The sequence below is a fragment of the Leucopleurus acutus genome (assembly GCF_964270905.1).
Source record: "Leucopleurus acutus genome assembly, chromosome: 14".
NCBI classification, from domain to species: Eukaryota; Metazoa; Chordata; class Mammalia; order Artiodactyla; family Delphinidae; genus Leucopleurus; species Leucopleurus acutus.
In genome coordinates, this window is record NC_139156.1 from 83,359,656 (window position 1) to 83,380,625 (window position 20,970).

The window sequence follows — 20,970 nt, forward strand, 5'->3', positions numbered from 1 at the left end:
CCAGGCAGGGCCTCTTTACCTACGTTACCTACTGAGAGCCTCGCACGTGCCAGGCGCTGTCTCGGGGGCAAGGTGCCTGAGGCCACTTGGTCTGGCGTGGTCCAGTGGTGACACACACAGGAAGCGATGGTGCAGTGCATCACAACTAAGGGACAATGGAGGTCGGGGTGCCTAGCACAGACGAGTGGGTGAGGGGAGGGCAGGCACACGGTCTCCTGTCAGAGGTGATGCCAAAACTCCCGCTCCACTGTTCCTCCAGATGGGGTCCCTGTCCTCAAGGCTTACAGGCAGACACTCCCATTCCCACGGGAGAGAGTTTCTCCCAGAAACTAGGCGTTACATGATATTTATATTATCTTTCAGTTACATACAGGGGTTGAACAGCTTTTGTAGACTGGTCCAGGAACCTAACCACATGTAAAACACTGTCTGGGAAAACACTTGTAAAATTACGAATTTTAAACTATACGTCAGCCAGTTCTAAGTTGGAGACCACTTACAGATGGGGGAGGTGGTATTAACAAGTTAAATTTTGAAATACCCTTCTTTTCCGCCCTGACATTTAAAAGTGTCTACTCTTTGACGATCTGTCGCCTTCAAACCAAACACGTTTTTAGTCTGTAATATCACATGCAAAAAGTAGAGAATAATTTTCACCAGTTTTGAAGGTGAGTACTATAATCATGGACCATTAAACCACCACCACAACAACCTAACACATTAAAGGAGTTCTTCTTGGAGAAGGCAAACGAGCGTAACGTGCTTTATACATATAGACTGTTTACCGGCACCTGGGGACTTACCAGAACCTCTTCCCGTAACTGTCCCAAAGGCACAGAAAGCTGGCTGAGGGCTCTGTCCATGCCAACCTAAAGGCAAAATCATGTTGGCACAAGCACGTCAGAGTCAGGAGTGACAGTGAAGCTTCTGTTTAATGAGCAAAGCAGTACTAGACTTAGGTTATTCTTCCCGTACAATCACATATTGCTAATAACTAGATAAATAACAGAAATGCTCTCTTACCACAAATATTGCTCACAGAAAGTGAAAAAATCTGTTGATATACATGAAACTATGCAAATAGGGAAAGTCGTAATAAATCAAAGATTCCTCGTGTACAGTTTGCCTCTGGATGAAATTTTAAATGAATTAAAAAAACTTTAACAGGAAAAATCGCTATCTCTGTACTTATGATGTTCAGCCAGCTGATGTGAAAGTCTGATGAGCTATATCTCTCCTAAGTATTATTAGAGCCTTTGAGAAAAATACAAATTAAATAGAATGGAAATAAAATTTTCAGGGTTTCTAATCCTACTGGAACATTTATCTTACTGGTGTACTTCCCAAAAGCAAACACAGCTCGTTATTCTTAGTGCTTCCTGAAATTCCCATGGAGATGGCGACTTTCTATACTTCTTAGGATAAACAGATTTAACAACAAAATAAAGTATGAACAAGAAGACTTTTCCAAGTATTAAAACTCAAGCATTTCTAAACAACTTCTCCAAGTAACTGATACGCTTCTCACAAACCATTCCTATGTTTTTATAAAACCAGGCCACCTAAAGGTCAATATTGGCCAACGTTTCCTCAGCCTATGTCTGGCTAGCACAGTACCTGAAAGTAAATTAAGCACTTCCTTAAGAATAGTTGGTATCTGCTCTAGCAAATTAGTCTAAACCAGTGAGATTTCATGGTAATCACTTAGCAACTAACAAAAACAACCACTCTTGAGATTGTTATCTTTTACTTTTCACTACTTCTTAATAAGTCATTCAAAATATAATCAAACTAAACTCAAAACAAAAAAAGTATATCAAGAAAGTTTAGTTCTTTTATTAATAAGATTAGTAATCTCTCCAAGTTTCTGGGGGAAAAATCAACTAAAAGGTTTCTAAAAACACTCAGCACTTTTAAGAATAAACATGAGTGAGAAAGAGAGTGTGTAGTACGTATGTAAATACACTGACTGGTAGGAACTCTGGATTTAAAGTTTACCAGGTTCGTTGACAGGTTGACGAAGTCTGCATAGTCCTTGTTGATGAGCTCGACCATGGCCGTTTTAAGCAGCTTATAGTAGAGCTCCAGGTCATCTCTCAGTGCTTCCAGCTGGACCCGCTTCCGACAGTCGGACACAAAGTGATCGACATCGAAGTCTTCCTGAAAATAAAACCAGAAAAAAGAATTACTGCAACGATATCACATTTTACACACAGAAATAAAAGGAGAGAAAGAATAAGAGATAAACGCCATTCTACTCATTTGAAAGGCTACTGCCGTTGGGAGAAAGTCCTTTTAAGTACACGTGACATAAAGGTGCTTGTGCACTATCAAGGTGCCAAGAGGGTGGCCCCTGACCAAGAGCATTCTCTCCTGTTGCCTACATTCTACAAGGGATTTAATTTTTTTTAACTACACACGTTAAATAGGCTCCTCACAAAACAGAAATTGCTCCTTTTCCCTTAGTTTTAAAAGTAACAAATGTTCACTGTGAAACTTTCAACCAACAAAGAAATACAGCCATCCCGCAGCATCCATGGGGGCCTGGTTCCAGGACCCCCTAGGACACCAAGATCTGGGGATGCCCAAGTCCCTAATATAAAATGGCGCAGTATTTGCGTATACTTTAAATCATCTCTAGATTACATAATACCTAATAAGATGTAAATGTTATGCAGATAATTGTAAATACAATGTTAATACTAGGTAAATAGTTGCCAATTCAGCAAATTCAAGTTTTGCATTTTGAAACTTTCTGGAATTTTTTTTCCCAAATATTTCTGATGCATGGTTGGTCGAATCCACAGATGTGGAACCCGAGGAGAAGGAGGGTGGGCTATAATGACACAAAAGACAGAGAGTAAAAAAAAAAAATCACTCAGTCCTGATGCTCTACAGATAGGCACTATTAATGTTTTTCTCACTATTTAACGTCATGATTCACATCCTTCCAGAATTTTTTTGACTTTCTCTTTAAAATATAAATTATATTTTAAATTGAGATACAGTTGACATATAACATTATATGGCTTTTAGGTGCACAACGTAACGATTCCACATTTGTATCTATTATAAAATGATCACCACAGTAAGTCTAGTTAAAATCCATCACACACCATTACACATTTCCTTTTCTTGCTATGAGAACTTTTAAGATTACAAAGTGAAAAAAGCTAATCTGGAAAGGGTATATCCTATAGGATTCCAACTATATGGCATTCTGGAAAAGGCAATACTATGGACGCAGTAAAAAGATGAGCGGCTGCCTGGGGTCGGAGGGAGAAAAGGATGGACAGGCAGAGCACAGAGGGGCTTTAGGGCTATTGCATACAACACTGTGACTGTACATACAGGTCACTATCCATTTGTCAAAACTCATAGAATGTACAACACCAGGAATGAATCTTAATGTAAATTATGCACTTTGGGTGATAATAATTGTACCAACTCTCCGCTGCCTAGGATTTGTTGCTGCTGCTGCTTATCGTAGTTGTTATTGTTTAATGACTTTTCTAAACAGACTGAAAAAAAAAAAGGTTCACTCCCTTCAACTTTCAAATACACAACACGGTATTAACTACAGTCACCATGCTGTACACCACATGCCCAGGCTTACTTACCTAATTAATTGCAAGTTTGTACCATCTGACCCCCTTCGCCCATTTTGCCCACTCCCCACCGGCTGCCTCTGGTAACCACCCATGTGAACAGTACCTGTGGGTCCATTTTTTCTTGCTTTGCTTTTTAGATCCCACACGCAAGTGAGACCATGACCATCTTTTCTCTAACTTATGTCACTGAGCACTAATGCCCTCAAGGTCCATCCACGTTGCCACCACAGAGGGCAAGAGTTCTTTCTTTTTCGTGGCTGAATAACATCCCAGTGTGTGGTGTGTGTATCAGTTTCTTTATCCATTCATCCATCCATGGACACTTAGGCTGCTTCCACGTCTTGACTATTGCAAATAATACTGCAATGAACACTGGGGACCTACAAGCGTAAGCCTCACTGGCCACCAGAGCCAGGTGACCTAAGAGGTGTCCCCAGGCAGCAGCTGCAAAAATCAGGGCGCCAGACCCAGTACACACGCTCCTTTCCAGGAGATACTGTTGAGCGGAGCAAGGAGAGAGAGAGCGCAGATGGCCCCGCCGGCCTCCAAGCCCCCAGACGTGGGCGAGGTTAGAAGCCTGCCCCTCAGGCCGATGCTTTAAGATAAACAAGCCTCTTTCACAGCAAGTCTGGGCCCTTTTCAGTTGCTGTGTCTGTGTCAGGCCCTGGGGAGGGTAAGTTCATGCTGCCCCTTCAAGAACTGTTTCTCAGGTCACTGTAGCCTCATGGGTCTTCCAGATGCCAGCTCCATCGACTTTCAAAGCTAGATGTTTTGGGGGCTCATCTGCCAGGTGCAAGTCTTGAAAGTAGGGGTGCCAGGGGTGGGGTTCACACCCTTCGCTCCTCGGGGAGCAGCCTGGGATGGGAGTTCCCCCGATTGTGGGTCACCACACTGGCGGAGGGGTGTATGGTGAGACTGTGTCTCAGCCTCTCCTACCCACGCTGATGTGGGTTTTTTCTTGTTTGCCAGATGTGCAGGAGCTGCTCAGCTAGTTTTGGGGGGTTTTCTCAGAGGAGGTTGTTCCATTAAGTAGCTGTCGATTTCGTGTGTCCATGCGAGGAGGTGAGTTCAGGATCCTCCTACGTCACCATCTTCAGCGAAACCCCAGACCTCTTCCTGTGTTCACACACACACACACACACACACACACACAATCTTAATAAGCCTCTTCTAAGCTACTTTTCCCCATATAGAGATATAACTCCAATGTCTTTCCATAATACATATAAATTTGTACTGACATTTTATATGGATGTGAGTATTCCACTGAACAGATGTTCAGAATCTTCCAAAACCAACTTCCAAGTACTGGTCTCACAGGTTCGCTATGCCATCTCCCTCTGTAACATTCTGATGCCCCTGGTAGGCAGACATGCATACAGCCAGCAGGTTACTGTCTATTGCACCTATGACTCTGCTACTAGCTGAGCTGTTTAGTCATCAAGAATCAGATGTGATGATTCCCAAACTTGTTAAGGTCACTTGTACTTATCATCAAAATTACAGAATTTTATTAAACATTATATAAACCAACAAAATATAAGTGCAAGAAGATAACTGTTCTCATGAAAACTATGATGCTCTGTGAAGACCCGATACTGAGAAATTGATAAGACAATTTTTCCTCAATTATGTATCACATGACCATGAACCAGGTAGGGCAGCTGGAAGGAGGGTCACACAAATCTTGAAGGATTCTACACCAGGTTCTCTGCAGATGCCTTAGGGTTCTCACCCGACTTAAAGGACAATCTAGAAATCGAATCAGCAGACGAATTTTCAGAGAGAAGAGCTTGGCGCCACATCCATGGAGAATAAATGTACACATGTATGACTGAAAATAGAACGTTAAGGACTCAAGCACCATCCCTTGAGTACTTGTAAAAACTGACTCTCTTAATTAATCACCCAAACACCTGCTCTGATAGTGTCAGATAAGAGGATTTCTTACCAAACTGTAATTTCACAGCCACTTAGTGAAAACCATCTGCTTCTTTACCTAGAGCCAGAATTAGCCCAGACATCTTGCTGCTTGAGAGGACCCCAGGTAACACCTTATATTCATAGTTACACAGCAATCGCAGCAAGAACGTGTGGGCAGGCCTCAGCCTGACATCCTGGCCTTGCTATTAACCAGCTGTATGACTGTGCAGAGCACTCTGCTTGCCTCAGGTACATAATCTTTGAAGGTATGAAATTCAGATGGATGAAGTTCAGGTATGAACTTCATGGTGACATTCTAAATCGTATAACTCAACTCTCACAAACAAATGCTATTAGGTAATATTAGCGCTCAACTTGCCATTTACATATTTGTTCTTAAACAAGCGTTGCATTGCACAAGACTAAATTACTTAGAACATCTGTGAATACTGGATGAGGAAGCTTTTGCTATGACAGCAAACAACCCCAAACTCAGTGGTATGTAACAACTGCCGCATTTCATTTCTCAGAAATAGTTTTACTTTACACTGTAGATTTCCTAAACATTTAAAAAGAAAGAACTTAAAACCCATACATTTATAGTCAACTGATTTCTTACAAGGGCACCAAGACCATTCAATGGGGAAAGAAGAGTCTCTTCAACAACTGACGTTAAGACAAGAGAATATCTACACGGAAGAGAATGAATTTGGACACCAACCTCACACCATAAACGAAAATTTAAGTCAAGATAGATCAAAAGACTTCAACAGAAGAGCTAAAACTATAAAACTCTTAGAAGAAAACAGGTGAAAGTCCGTGTGACCTTGAATTAGACAGTCATTTCTTAGATATGACACAAAAAGCATCAAGATAATAGAAAAATTGAACGCGATCAAAATAAGAACTTTTATGTGTCAAAAGACACTATTAAAAAAGTGAAAAGACAACCCACTGAATGGGAGAAAATATCTGCAAGTCATATATGTGATGAGGGTCTAATATCCAGAATATACAAAAACTCTTACAACTCAACAATAAAAAGACAAACAACCCAATTAAAAAATGAGCGAAGGATCTGAACAGACACTTCTCCAAAGAAGACACACAAATGGCCAAAAAGCGCAGAAGGAAGTAACAACAACTGGACCATCTGGCTGTAATGTGGAAGAGTGTGACAGGACAGACTAGAGGCAGGAGGGTCAAGGGGAAGAGACCAAAGCAAGAGTGTTTGAAAGCCAGTGGGGAGAGTGCAGGAGGGCCTGGGCTCCAAGCACGGGCGGAAGGAAGGAAGGAAGGAAAACCCCTTGACATAACAGGCGAGGAGGAGAAAGAGAACGGGCACAAATACAAGAATGAGCCATCGTCGTCAGCAAGATGAAGGAGTTCCCATTCGATGGCACTATTTTTGCTACAAAACAGGAAGCGAAGTCGTACGCTGGGCTAGAAGGGGAAAGCTACGATTCCAACAGCACTCCTAGGTAAAGGGATCTAATTTATCTTTGTTAGCAGGCCGCTTTCTCTCCCTGATACCAAGATCTTAGGTCCTATTTCATCTGATAGCTGGCTATCAACGCGCGCTAAAGATTTCTGCAAGGTGACGAAGCTAACGGTATGATGTCACCACCACCTCTGCCCCAAGTGATTCTTCCATCTGCCACTCCTGTCTTTTGATCACCTCCATCTTCCACAAATCTGTCCCCTCCTCTTTCTCATTAGATCTCACAAGGACCACTGAAATAACTTTTTAGTAGCCTCTTTTTTTTTTCTGTGTTCAGAAAGGTAGTTTGCTATTTATTAAGAATTTATTAAACACTTTCCTAAAGGTCTGAGGTACCACTAAGACACTGAGTTAGGACTGAAACACATGTGCAAGAACGGTCCGTATCAAAATATTAGCTCATCAGTTCAAATCCAACACAATTTCCCCTTGAGCTGGAACCCGATATCAACCTGAAGGAACCAGTGGCACAGCGCCCTCTAATGTTGCTCCAATGCAACAGACATGCCCACGTCATCTGCTTTAACCGTGAGGGCAGCTCATCAGGCACAAGGCCCTCGGTGTAGCACACAGGGCCCCGTCCAACTTGCAACCCTCCCAGCTGCCCTCCTACCTTTGCGGTCTCACTCCTGGCCAGCCTTCCAGGCTCTTTGGACTAGGTCCAGTTTCTCAGCACACACAGTGGTCTTCCTGTGACCATACTCAACAGCCCAAACCATATCTTATGTACCCTTGTACTATCCCGTCTAGATTGCTGGTTGACACAAAGCAGGTGATCAATGAATGACTGTTTATTAAGTGAGCAACTGCTACCACTGTCCTAACAGGCCCTCGTCATGTCTGGCAGACTAATGACACAGTTTCCAACCCAACGACTGGATTTCAAGTAATCTCAACTCTCCTAATGCAAATAGGACATTCCCTAACTTTCCCACAGGAACAAATTACAAAATGTGCTGAATGAGACACAGAGGTAGAAATATAACCCCGACAGCAAGCTCTCCACCCACCATTTCTGCCACGGAACTAAAACTTATAAAATGTCTCTTTGAAGGAAACACAAATTGCAAATAACCTTTATCTCCAGGTCTCACCTAGAAAATCAACGTTTAACACAGGATAGCTGTCCTAGGTATTTTTCTTCTACGTGTGAAGTGGTCACATTTATTAGCACTACAAACTGTAGGGCATTCAGAGGCTTAGGAGCCGTGAAAGAATAGGGCCATTCCAGCCACCTTCCCAGTTTGCCCTCTCCTTACTGCAGGTTCTACTCTAGAACTTATATTTTGAGGTTTCTGCTTTCTGAAGCTGCTCTTGCCAAAGGCATTCTGCCGTCTCAGAGCAAGAAACATGGTGGGGCTAGCAAGTCCGAAAGAATGCTGGTACTGAGCCTGAAGGAAGCCTTGAAGAAGGCAAAAGCTGGACAAGTTAAGTTTTCTGTATTCTGAGACTCCTGAAATCGGAAGTCAGAACAAAGCCCCTGATCTCTGCTTGTGCCTTTTCTTCTTCCAGTGCGCCTCTTCTCATCATGGTCTTTCTTTCTACCCTCGCTCCAGGGCAGCTCTCAGCCAGGGGGTGGAACAAAGCGTTCCTGGATCAGCAAGTTCACTCCGCGGTCCCTTTCACACATCCCTGACAAGTTATGCTCTTCCTTGCCGTGGTTTAGCAGAAACACCACTGTACGAGAACAAGAGTACGTTATTCCTGGGTCTAGACAGCCCCGCATACTAAAAATGATATGGCCACACTGGAGAGAATCCAGATGGAAATACTGTTTTTTACCACATTAAAAAAAAAAATTTTTATTGGAGTATAGTTGACTTACAACGTTGTGTTAGTTTCAGGTGTACAGCAAAGTGAATCAGTTATACTTATATACACTTTTTTTTGGATTCTTTTCCCATATAGTTTATTACAGAATATTGAGTAGAGTTCCCTGTGCTATACAGTAGGTCCTTATTAGTTACCTATTTTATACACAGTAGTGAGTATATGTCAATCCCAATCTCCCATCTTATCACTTCCCCGGCACGTTTCCCCTTTGGTAACCATAAGTATGCTTTTAAGATCTGTGAGTCTGTTTCTGTTTTGTAAATAAGTTCATTTGTATCATTTTTTAAAATTAGATTCCACATGTAAGTGATATCATATGATATTTGTGTTTCTCTGTCTGACTTACTTCACTTAGTACGATAATCTCTAGGTCCATCCATGTTGCTACAATTGGCATTATTTCGTTCTTTTTTAGGAACAGTATAGAGGTGCCTTAAAAACCTAAATGTAGAACTACTATATGATTCAGCAATCCCACTCCTGGGCGAATATCTGAAGAAAACCATAATTTGAAAAGTTATGTGCACCCCAATGTTCACTGCAGCACTATTTACAATAGCCAGGACATGGAAGCAACCTAAATGTCCATCAGCACAGGAATGGATAAAGAAGCTGTGGTACATATATACAATGGAATATTACTCAGCCATAAAGAAAAGAGATATAAATACTTTTAAAAAACCAGAGATGTGATCTGAATGCAAATATGAAAAAGAGAGAGAGACTGATGAACCTAAAATAAGAAAAAGCATAGTATGACTTAAAGTCATCAAAAAAGAACAGTAAGGGACTTACACTCACTTCCTTAAAAGTTTAGCGTCTACTGAGCCAAAACGTTTACCTTTTTAACACTGAAAACAGCCACTTAGTGGTATCAAAAGCCCCAATCCTTAGATATAAAACATAAATATGTTCCTTGGTAGTTCAAGTACAGACCGAGAGGGTTACACCAAATAGGTATGCAAAGTTCCTCCTAGCTCTGATTCAAATCTTGGATATTTTCAAGGCTGTGCCTGATGAACCTTTATTATCCATAAAATGTTTTCGGTTTATATTGCTATTCTGCTTATGTAAGTTTATGTCCTACAATGACCTGCAGACCAACTTCGAGGTCACCTTATAAAGAGCAGTAGGGCAACTTTAGAAAAGGAGAATAGCTTGCTTTGTTGTATCGCAACAAAATGAGAAGATTCTCATCTTTTAAATATCTCATTCAGAAGCTTTAGACGAACGTTAAGGAAAAACTTTCGATTTAGTGCCTTTTCCCCCCACCTGATCCCTCGGTATGGGCGTGGGTTCAGAGATTTGGTCAATGCATTAGTACTGAGCTTTTAGGTGCAAGGCGCTGGTCAACAAGCTTCTGTCTGGCCAGGGGACTGGCAATCCTACTGCACTGCATGCTAACGGGGTCGGGTAATAACAGGGGCTTATTATACTTAGCTCAAAACCACTTGCACACAACTTCGAGGCTTTTTCGCTCACTACGCACGATTTCACAGTGGTGCTTTCCCCAGGCTGCCCCGGCCACACCTGAGACCAAGAGACCCACTGCGAGGAGCAGCGAGGTCCCGCCGGGGGCCGGTCCGGAACGGGCGCGGCCCGAGGAGGCCCCGGAGCGAAAGGAGGGCAGGCCCCCCGCCGCCGGCTCGGGAAGCGGAGCCCCAGCGCGCACCTTCATGAACTCGTCCTTGTCGAAGCAGAGCGTGTCCGGCCCCTTAGGTAGGTTCATCCTACTTTTCTCCATCCCGCCGGCCGCCGCCGCCTCTCAGCGCCGAGACCCGGACGAGGCGAGGAAGCAGGACGCCGCGCGCACGGACTCGGCGGCCGCAGCCAAGGTACAGAAGGCGCCGCTTCCGCCAACATGGCAGAGCCCGCGCCGCGACCAATCAGCGAGCGCGCCGCGGGCCGGCCTCCGCCCGCCGCCGCCAAGAGGGGCGCCGGGACGGCCGCCGCCGCCGCCGCCGCCGCCGCGCTGCAGGTGCTGCTGCCCCGTGCGGCGGAGGGCGGCCCTGCAGCTCGGGCCGGCTCCGACCGGGCGGTCCAGGCGGGGGCTGAGCGCTAAGAGCACGGGCTGGAGGACTCCGGGGCTCCCTCTCGACCCGCTGGCAAAAATCGACCTGCAAGCTCTTCCAGGGCGGAGGGAACAGCCACGGCCGCAGTCGGCCATTCGGTTCTCAGGTCCAGGGTTGGGCTCAGATCCAGGTGGGCGGTCTGAGTGCAACTTTGGGTCTTCAAGGTTCTTAAAGGAGCGCCTCATCACCTGCCTAGTCGGGACACAGCCGACAAATACATGTGCATACATATTCATTTTTAATGTAAACCAGGAATGGGCAAATTTTTGTGTTTGTGGCCAGTATCGGTGCGATTACATCCCCCCCCCCCATTTCTCAGACTTTCTCCCTCCTCCTGCCCTCGTACATCCCAGTTTTATTTTGACGGTTTCTTTGTGTTTCTCTTTTTCCCATTGTCCCTCCCTCTGGCTGTGAATACCATGATCAAATGATGATGATTCATTTCTCTTTTTTTCTCCTTAAGACCCTGATAACCCTAACCACGAACCTCAGTAAACACTCTTCACCCTGCCACGTCTTTACTTCCTGCAGCCCGTTGCCTTTATACACCAGGGTGTAGGCTGTTCCTCCCAAGGCTATTTTCTCCTTGGAGATAACGCTAACCCCTAAGAGTCCTTAAAAAGGAGATCAGCTCAGTGCTTCGTGACCACCTAGAGGGATGGGATAGGGAGGGTGGGAGGGAGGCTCCAGAGGGAGGGGATATGGGGATGTGTGTATACATATAGCTGATTCACCTCGTTATACAGCAGAAACTAACACAACATTGTAAAGCAATTATACTCCAATAAAAGTGTATGAAAATGAAAAAAAAGAAATGGCAAGCCTACCGGGGGAAAAAAAAAAAAAAAAGAGTGGGACAGAGGAAAGCAACACCTTAAGATAAGACACTAGCATTCAAGTTACTCCAAATAGGAAACTGGTGACATTTTTAAAATGTAGGTATAGAATCCAAAACAATATACTCCCTACCACTGGGACTGGCAAGTCTTGTCAAAGGGAATGTTCCCTGCTAATGTCTAGAGAAGCTGATGGATAGGATGAGAGGTGGGATCTATCTGGAAAATCAAAATAAATGACAATCATGAAAAGTACATCCTGCTATTCTTTTTAAAATGTGGAGCCAGAAAGGCTCATTATTTGTTTTTGGTTTGTTTACTCTTATTATGAAAATTTTCAAGCGCACACAAAAGTCTGGAGAGCACAGGATACCTCACCCCCTTCCACGTGTTCATCACCTTGCTTCAACAATCATCTGTCTTCTCCTACCACGGCACTACCACTCCCGTTTTTTCATCTGGAGTGTATTTTGAGACAAATTGCAAACACCACATCATTTCCTGCTCCCCAAATACCTCTGTTTACACATCAAAGAAAAAGAAGAAAAAAGATACTTCCTTACAAGCCCCCAATGCCATCATCACACCTAATAAAAATCACCAGTTCTAATACTGGCTCTGAGAGGTGTGACTTTTAGCCCAATGCCACGAGGTTACTGAGTGACATGTGCAAACCCAGAAAGCACAGACTGCAAAGCCCACCCTTAACCAAGGCACCAAGATGGGGGGTTGCGGGGAAGGTGCTGGGTAGACCAAGTAAAAATGTCTGGGAAACCCTGCCTTTTCTAGAAGTCTAAATGAACTAGAACGTGAACTCTTTCCTTCCTTCATTATAATTGCCTTCTGAAATTGTTCCCAGGCCTTTAGTAAAGAAATGTACCTAAATTTATACAGGCTGGCATGCTAATCATGGGGATGCTGAAGGGATTAGGGGGTAAAGGAGAACAAGGGTCCCTGCTGCTGCCCGCCGTGATTTTGGACGCATGCAGCAGTGAGCGAGCAGCGGCTTGAAGTGAGACCTTAGTTCCCTGACCAGGGGATTGAACCCTGGTCGCCTGGCTGGAAACCAGGAGTCCTAAGCGCTAGACCACGGGGGCCAGCGGCTAGAATTTAAACCCCCAGTCCTTGTCTACCTTGAAAGGAAGAATCTGACAAGGAGACGGAAGGTATAGAGGAAAGTAAAGCGTTTATTAGAAAAGCAGAGTACATGCGGAAAGACGGACGGGCGAACTCAGCGAGAGAGTCAAGAGGGTCATGCCTTTGGGAAGTTTAAATCCTTTCTAAGGGGTCAGTCTTCTGGGTCTTTGCCTTCTTGGCTAATCATCTTGCTTTGACCCCATGGCTACTTTGTCCTGGGACCCTCCCCTAGGTGAGCATGCGCCCCTCGGTCAAGAGGATTTCACCGCACAGGCGTCTGGCATGGGCAAAGGCAACACTTATTACGGTCTGGCACCCCTGCCTTTTTGACCCTATGAGGCCGTTAGGGCATGGGTAGTGTCTCCCTTGCCTCAAGGACGGGAAATGTGTGATCTCTTAACAGGCTTTAGCCCCTCTCTCCTCCTGCCATAAAAGTGTCCAATGTCCAGTTATCTACCCTATTCCCGTTGTTGTTTCTTATATCAACGTGCAGATCTTTAAATGCAGACAGGAGCCTGGTCATAAATACGTAGCCAGGAGCCCATTTGTCTCTTGTCTCAGGAAATGTAAATAAGAGGCTGGTAGTGAACAGTAGGCCTGCGGCCCATCTTCTTCTCACCCCAGGAGGTGTGACCTGGGGGCCGGTTGTAAATGTCTAGTCTGGAGCCCATCTATCTCCGGCCTCTGCAGGAGCGGCAGGGAAGACCCCTGATGCTAGTGGAGCATCATGGAAAGGACAAAGTGAAGACGGAGATTAAGCCTGAACCTGCCCAGAGGACAGGTGTCACTCAGAGCTGATGTTCAGTTGGTACACATCATTTCACTCACGCAAATGTTGGTACGTGGCCTTTGTCTAGAGCCTGCTTCCTGTCCCCTTGCTGCCTTGAGCCCTTCCCAAGATCCCTACTGTGGCCTGGGGAGCCGATTGATGAAGGGTTAAGGCCTAGCTCAGCAGGGGTCCTCTGGCCAGCTTCTGATTGGTTCATTGTTTGTGCTGCTAAACATTTGAATATCGTCTTTAGTGAGATAGCTATTTCATAGGACATAGGAACTGAAAGATTAAATTAAAAGTAGATATAAAATTCCTAATCGTCGCAAGACATAATAAGCAGTCAGCGTATCCTAACTTTCTTCTCTCATTCTCCTTTATTTAAAAATATTTATTTATTTATTTGGTTGCACTGGGTCTTAGTTGCAGCAGGCAGGCTCTTTAGTTGCGGCTCGAGGGCTCCTTAGTTGTGGCACATGAACTCTTAGTTGCGGCATGCATGTGGGATCTAGTTCGCTGACCAGAGATCAAACCCGGGCCCCCTGCCTTGGGAGAATGGAGTCTTAACCACTGTGCCACTAGGGAAGTCCCCTTTTCCCTCATTCTTTGATCTGTACTTTTCGTAAGAGCAGGACTTCAATTTGACACATTTTTCTATCTTCAAGTTTCTCTCTTCTATTCCCTAATTTCACTCTTCTGCCTTTCATTTCATGCTAAAGCTCATGCCTGCTACTCCATTTCTAAGTAAATATTAGCCCCCTTTGACTTTGGATCTCAGGAAAGTTCTTAGTTCCCTATTTTCAGTGGCGTCGTGACAGGTCCCCATTTTTCCTTCCCACTCTTCCCTATTTATACTTCTCACACTTTTGGCAGACTTGCCATGGAACACTTAAAACTTGCAAAGAGAAATACTGTGCTCAGGGAATTCATATGAGCATTTTCTCCAGTAATCATCAACGTGCTTTCTTTCTGATCCCTCCTGAACTGTTGTGCTAGAGCAGCGAAAGCTTCCGACAGCAACCGGAGTCATCCTTGTTCGCTACCGCAGGAGAGGAGGGTTTCCATTTTTATATGGATCATACGCTTGAACTGAAGGCTACGTATATAGTCTGACACTCTTTCATTCCAAGAGGAAGGCAGGCATGGGCTGGGGCAGGGGCGGGGGTGGAACCAGCATCACGCTCCAGGCCTCCAACCAACTTGGCAAGCTCTCAGTGAGCTCACAGGACCATTTCAACATCTTCTGTATTTGATTGATATCCCACTACGTTCCAGAGTAGATTTGAGGTGGTTTGGTTTGAATCTTAGAATTTCCCATTCTAACTAAGAGACAGATTAATCCTAAGGTATCCCAAATTTAGCCTCATCTCCCTAATCAATTAGTACCCATGTTTGGGTATGGTAGTACTGGAGTATTCTTCCATGTGTATTTTATAACAGACCCAACTGATAAAAGTGGTAAGGATAACTCTTTTTTTTTTTTTTAACATTATAGGGAAAAACATGAAAGACTTTGAAATAAACGTGAAAGAAAATAGAGTCTTCAAAGGAAACATAGGTGTTTTCTAGCACACCCTTCTGGGCCGATTCTGTGGGAGTGTTGTGTGCCTTTCTTGTCTTTGAGCTATGGACAATCTTGTAAACTGTAGATAATTGATATCAATGTAAATTATTCTTATCTGCAGCTATACAAATGAATTTTGTCCATGGGAAGTACAACTGACCCCCTCTTTCCTTTGGAGGAATCCAGTTTTGCATCTATTTGCATCTATAAAAGCAAATTCTTTTAGGCATTCCTGTTTGTTTATGTGTCTACTCTTTGGATTCTCCCTTGGCGTGGTGGTAATGTCTCACTGACTTCCTTGTTAATTAATGAATTAAATAAAATCTTTACAAGTGTTCATTTTATATTTGTATGAAAGTCATAATTTTACCTTCAAAAAAATTTTCCCCTAGCAGCATTTCAAATAATAAGCTGTGATAGGATTCTAGTAAATGAAAGTGTGGAGAAATCAAATCAGGGTGAATTTTAGAATGAACTTCTGTGTGGCCAGCACTATGCCAGAGGTGGGGAATGAATGAGGCTCCAGACCTGGCATCTGGCCCTGGGAAGCTGTGACCTGCTTTGTCATTGTCGTGCATGACCAATGATGTGACTTTCCCACCAGTGTTCCTCCAGGCTCAGTTAACCTTCCTCTTCTGTGCTACCCTCTCCTGTAGTGATCTTAACTATGCCTTTGGTTTCAGCTCCCACCCACAAGGCAGCTCCTCTCCTATTGCCTCCCCACTACCCACTTCTTTCTTCCCCACCATGGCCAAGTAACGGACCACCTACTTGTGCTATTTCATGGTGATGTCCCACCGGTGCCTCAAACTCGGCACGTTCAAACCTTGATTCATCATCTTTTCGGAAAGACCTGCTTATCCTCCTTCATTTTGTTTCTTGATAAATGGCTTCACCAGATGCCAGCTGCATAGGCCAGACACCCAGGAATCATTCACACAACTGAACCAACCTGCTGTACCACGACCTCAAACGGATGCTCAGCCCTGACTGTAGACTCCCCTGTCTCTCCAGTGGTTTGCTTCCTTTCCAATGGAAATGACCATTTCCCACCTAGGGGTTTGCCTCAACACCTAACCCCGCCCCTTCTGAACAACACCCCCTCACTCTCAGCTCATGCCTAGTGTCAACTTTGAGAAAATAAAAGCAAATTAGGCAGGAATTCCCTTATCCTCACCATCAGATAAAATCTATAGCGGCATCTGTACCCATTTTAATCTGTTTTTTAAACATTTATTCAAGAAACATTTATTAAGCACCCACTGTGTGCTGGGTACTGCCCTGAGTGTTGGTAATTCAGGGATGAACAATACGGAACAATACGGAAAAGTCCCTGTCATCATGGGTTTACGTTGTGTTGTAATCAGAGAAATGTACCATAAACAAAGAAAAAGAGGGTGTTTGCTAAAGATAAAGCAGGTTGATGGAGAAAAGCCGCGATAGACTATTATGGGGGAGCATGTTTCCCAGCTCTCACCAGGGGGGCCCTCCTTGTGTTTAGGATTCATTCCTTCCAACCCTTTCAAGGCTTCCACGCCCAGAGTTAGCATCAACATCTCCTTTCTAAGGGAGCATTCCCATCAGCATACAAACCAGCTTCCATCTTTAAAAAAAACAAAAAGCTTCCTTTGACCCAACACCTTCTCATCCACAGTATAACTTCTAAAACGTTTGCCTATACCTGTGGTTGCCCAGCTAGGGTGACATGCACTTGAAAACTCTCTAAAGAATCCTGTGGACACAGCAAAGGAAACTATCAACAAAACAAAAAGACAACCTACAGACTGGGAAAAAATATTTGCAAACGATGCAACTGACAAGGCATTGATTTCCAAAATATAGGAAAAGTTCATACAGTCTCAATAGCAAAAAACACAAACCACCTAATAAAAATGGGCAGAAGATCTAAATAGACATTTCTCCAGAGAAGACATACAGATGGCCAACAGGCACATGAAAAAAATGCTCAACATTGCTGACTATTGGAGAAATGCAAATCAGAGCTACAAGAGGTATCACCTCACTCCAGACAGAACGGCCATCATTAAAAAGCCTACAATTAATAAATGCTGAGGAGGGTGTGGAGAAAAAGGAACCCTCCTACACCGTTGGTGGGAATGTACAGCCACTATGGAGAACAGTATGGATGTTCTTTTAAAAACTAAAATTAGAGCTACCATATGATCCTGCAATCCCACTCCTGGGCATATGTTCAGAGAAAACTACAATTCAAAAAGATACATGCACCCCAATGTTCACTGCAGCACTATTTACAACAGCCAAGACATGGAAGCAACCTAAGCGCCCATCGCCAGAGGAATGCATAAAGAAGATGTGGTACAGGGACTTCCCTGGTGGTCCAGTGGCTATCTGTGCTCCCAATGCAGGGGGCCCGAGTTCGATCCCTGGTCAGGGAACTAGATCCCATGTGCTGCAACTAAGAGTTCGCATGCCACAACTAAAGATCCCACATGCTGCAACTGAAGATCCTGTACATGGCAACAAAGATCCCACGTGCTGCAGCTAAGACCCAGGGCAGACAAAAAGAAAAAAAGATGTGGTACATATATACAATGAAATACTACTCAGCCATAAAAAAGAAATAATGCCATTTGCAGCAACATGGATGGACCTAGAGATTATCGTGCTAAGTGAAGTCAGACAGAGAAACGCAAATATCATATGATATGATATCACTTATATGTGGCATCTGATAAATGAACTTATTTACAGAACAGAAATAGACCCACAGACATAGAAAAAAAAAAACCTTATGGTTAACAAAGGGGAAAAGGGGGGGTGGATATATTAGGAGTTTGGGATGAACACATACCCACTACTATGTATAACATAGATAACCAACAAGGACCTACTGTATAGAACAGGGAAACTATACTCAATATTTTGTAATAACCTATAAGGAAAAAGAATCTGAAAAAGAATGTATATGTAATATATATGTGTGTGTGCGTGTGTGTATAACTGAATCACTGTGTTGTACACCTGAAACTTATATGACATTGTAAATCAACTGTACTTCAACCGAAAAAGAAAGAATCCTGTGCACAGATCATTTTAAGGGAGTCCATTTCCAGATCCTCTACTCCTCTAATGCTCTTTAGTAAACCTGATATGCCAAGTCAGGCATCACAATTCTTCTCTCACTTTACAAGAGAGCAGTACACCCCCTTCCTTCCAAATCTTATTACAGCGTGTGCCTTGGGGTGACCCCAAATTTGAAATATTGGTTTCATCTCAACTAACCTCCTTCAGTGGTTAATCTTGGTGACTCCCACCCTTAGGGCTTCCTCTCCTTCTAGTTAAGGTTGAAAGTTAGCATTAGAAAAAGGGCATTTGGGCCGATGTTGAAAGGCTGTGAAATCAGAAAAGCAGAATCAGTTTGAGTCAGTGACACTGATTCTTTTCAACTCTATTGTTTTGAGGGATTAAGATGTTTCCAGATACAATAGGAAAAAACACAAACAAGCATTTCAACTGATTTCTTTCAGATTCAGTGTGGCTTAGTACATGATACAGTAGAAAACTAGGTTGTTGGTATTTTTAAAAACTCAAATTGTAACAGGAAAATTTTATTTCAATTAAGTCAATCCTTTCCTATTTCATTTTCTAATGTTTACTATTTCAACCTCTAATCAATAAGAATATGTAAACTTACAATGAAAAGTTTGTGATGAAAAATTTCAGGCGTCAACCTAGAACTGTTTGCGGTGGTGCACAGAGTCTCTTAGCAAGCACAGGGAGGCACTCGGGGCTCCAGGCACTCACGTCCCCGCCTCTCCTTAGCGCCTTCTTGTCCTGGGTTTCTCTTCCCACCATCTGGACCTTCATTCTCACCCTTCTTCTCTAACTGGCCACTACACTCTTAAATACCCTAGAGCTTGATCCTGGGTCTTCTCCTGTAGCCGTGCTCTCTCCGGATCAGGGTTGCACAACCTGGGCACTGTTGACACCTGGGACTGGATTGTTCTTTGTTATGGGGCCGTCCTGTGCCCTGTAGGGTGTTGAGCAACGTCCCTGGCCCCCACCCACCAGATGCCTCTAGCACCTTTTCCCTCAGCTATGACATCCCAAAGTGTCTCTGCACGTGCCCTGCAACAAGCCCCCTACCCTCAGCCCCCAGTTTAAGGACCACTGCTCTAGACGCTTCCATCCAGTGTCGTTGAGCTCTAGACGCTTCCATCCAGTGTCGTTGATTGAAGTACTTTCTATAAACTGAAGTTAGTACTTCAAACCCTAGCCTTTCCTTGGAGCTGAGACCCGTATGCCCCACTGCCCACAGCGCGGCTCCAGGTGAATACACAATAGCCATCTTGCTTTCAGCATACTTTCTAACCTGCTTCCTCCTGCTGCTGGCCTTCCCCAGCCTCCCTGGCGCCCCCGCCTGCCTAGTGGCCAAAGCCCCGGCCCCCGGGGCGGTTCCTCCCTTTCCCTTATCTTGATTTTGCCCCCAAAACAGAGCTCAGACTCTGCCACTGCTCTTCACAGCCACCGCTCCCGTTCAAATATATTTTAAACCCAGATACTGCCGTCAGGCTCTGGCCCTGCTGCCACGCTTGCACAGGTGCTTCACAAGGTCACTAATCACCACCACAGGGCCAAATCCAGTGGTCCTGGATCTAATTCTCAGGTCTCATGTGACTGCCCCTGTCGGTCCTAAACGACAGGCAGTCCATTCATTTAAACTTGCCGTATGTGATTATATCGTGTGCACCTGGCGCTTCTGACCCTCCCTTTGTGTCCACTTTGTCCCTTTCAGTCTTCTTTGTTGGTCTTCCTGGCCTTTAAACATCGGTGTGCCCTGGATGAGGGCCTTCAGGTTTAGTTTTCTGTGGTGTTAAAAAACAAAACTCAACGGAGTAAGTTTTAGAACTCTTATTGGCTTTATTCAACAGTTTGCGAGTCGGACGGCATCCAACCAGGCAGATAGAAAGGAGCTCCGAGGAGCCGTACAAAGTAAGAGACTTTTATAGGCAGAAGGGAGCGGGAACAAGGAGGTTATTCTAAGTAAAAATGAGATCGGTTATTGCAAGGTGGCTTTCCTTCAGGGGAGGGCAGGGGTCTATCGGACAGATGACCTCACTAGTGCTGACCACGCGATTCCTGACGGACTGGTTTAAGATTCCGTTTCAGGGAGAGCAGAAGTTGTAATTCCGTTGTTTTGGTTTGGTGACATGGGGCTTAGCATAAGCGACTCCATTTGGGGCCTACTGTCCTGTTTTTAACAGTTACTTCATAACAAATGACTACAAGCTTCGTAGCTTTGAACAGCAGACGTGTAGCGTCTCATAATTTCTGTATGCCAGGAGCAGGGCACACTTAACTGGGTCCTCAGCTCAGGGTCTCACTCAAGGCAGAAATGGAGATGTTGACCAGACTGCATTCTCATTTGAAGGCTCGACTAGGGAAGAGTCTTCTTCCAAACTCACTTGGGGTGTTGGTAGAATTCATTTCCTTGGGCCTGTATGATTTGAGGCGGAGGGGGCCTTCTTCTGGCTCTTAAGTGGAGACCGTCCTCAGCTCCTAGAGGCTGCCTGCAGTTCTCTGCCACACAGCTCACTCCACAGGTGGTTTGAAACACATCTCTTTGCTTCTTCAAGTCCAGCAAGAGGGCCTGTCCCTCCAATCAGCAAAAACACAGTCTTATATAATAGAATGTAATCACAGAAGTGACAGCCCCTTACCTTGCCAAATTCTACTGGTTAG

At 44.3% G+C, this 20,970-nt stretch overlaps 1 protein-coding gene across 1 annotated transcript in view; it reads right to left on the bottom strand.

The window, feature by feature from the left end:
• Window positions 1-10,679, bottom strand: part of COG2 (component of oligomeric golgi complex 2) — a 41,501-nt gene extending 30,822 nt beyond the window's left edge. The window contains exons 1-3 of the mRNA XM_082854164.1: window positions 10,541-10,679; window positions 1,999-2,160; window positions 804-869 (exon numbers count right to left, since the gene is read on the bottom strand). Coding sequence (XP_082710290.1) covers window positions 804-869; window positions 1,999-2,160; window positions 10,541-10,612 — 300 coding nt within the window. The 5' untranslated portion in view covers window positions 10,613-10,679. The remainder of the gene's footprint in view (window positions 1-803; window positions 870-1,998; window positions 2,161-10,540) is intronic.
• Between the last annotated feature and the right edge of the window lie 10,291 nt (window positions 10,680-20,970).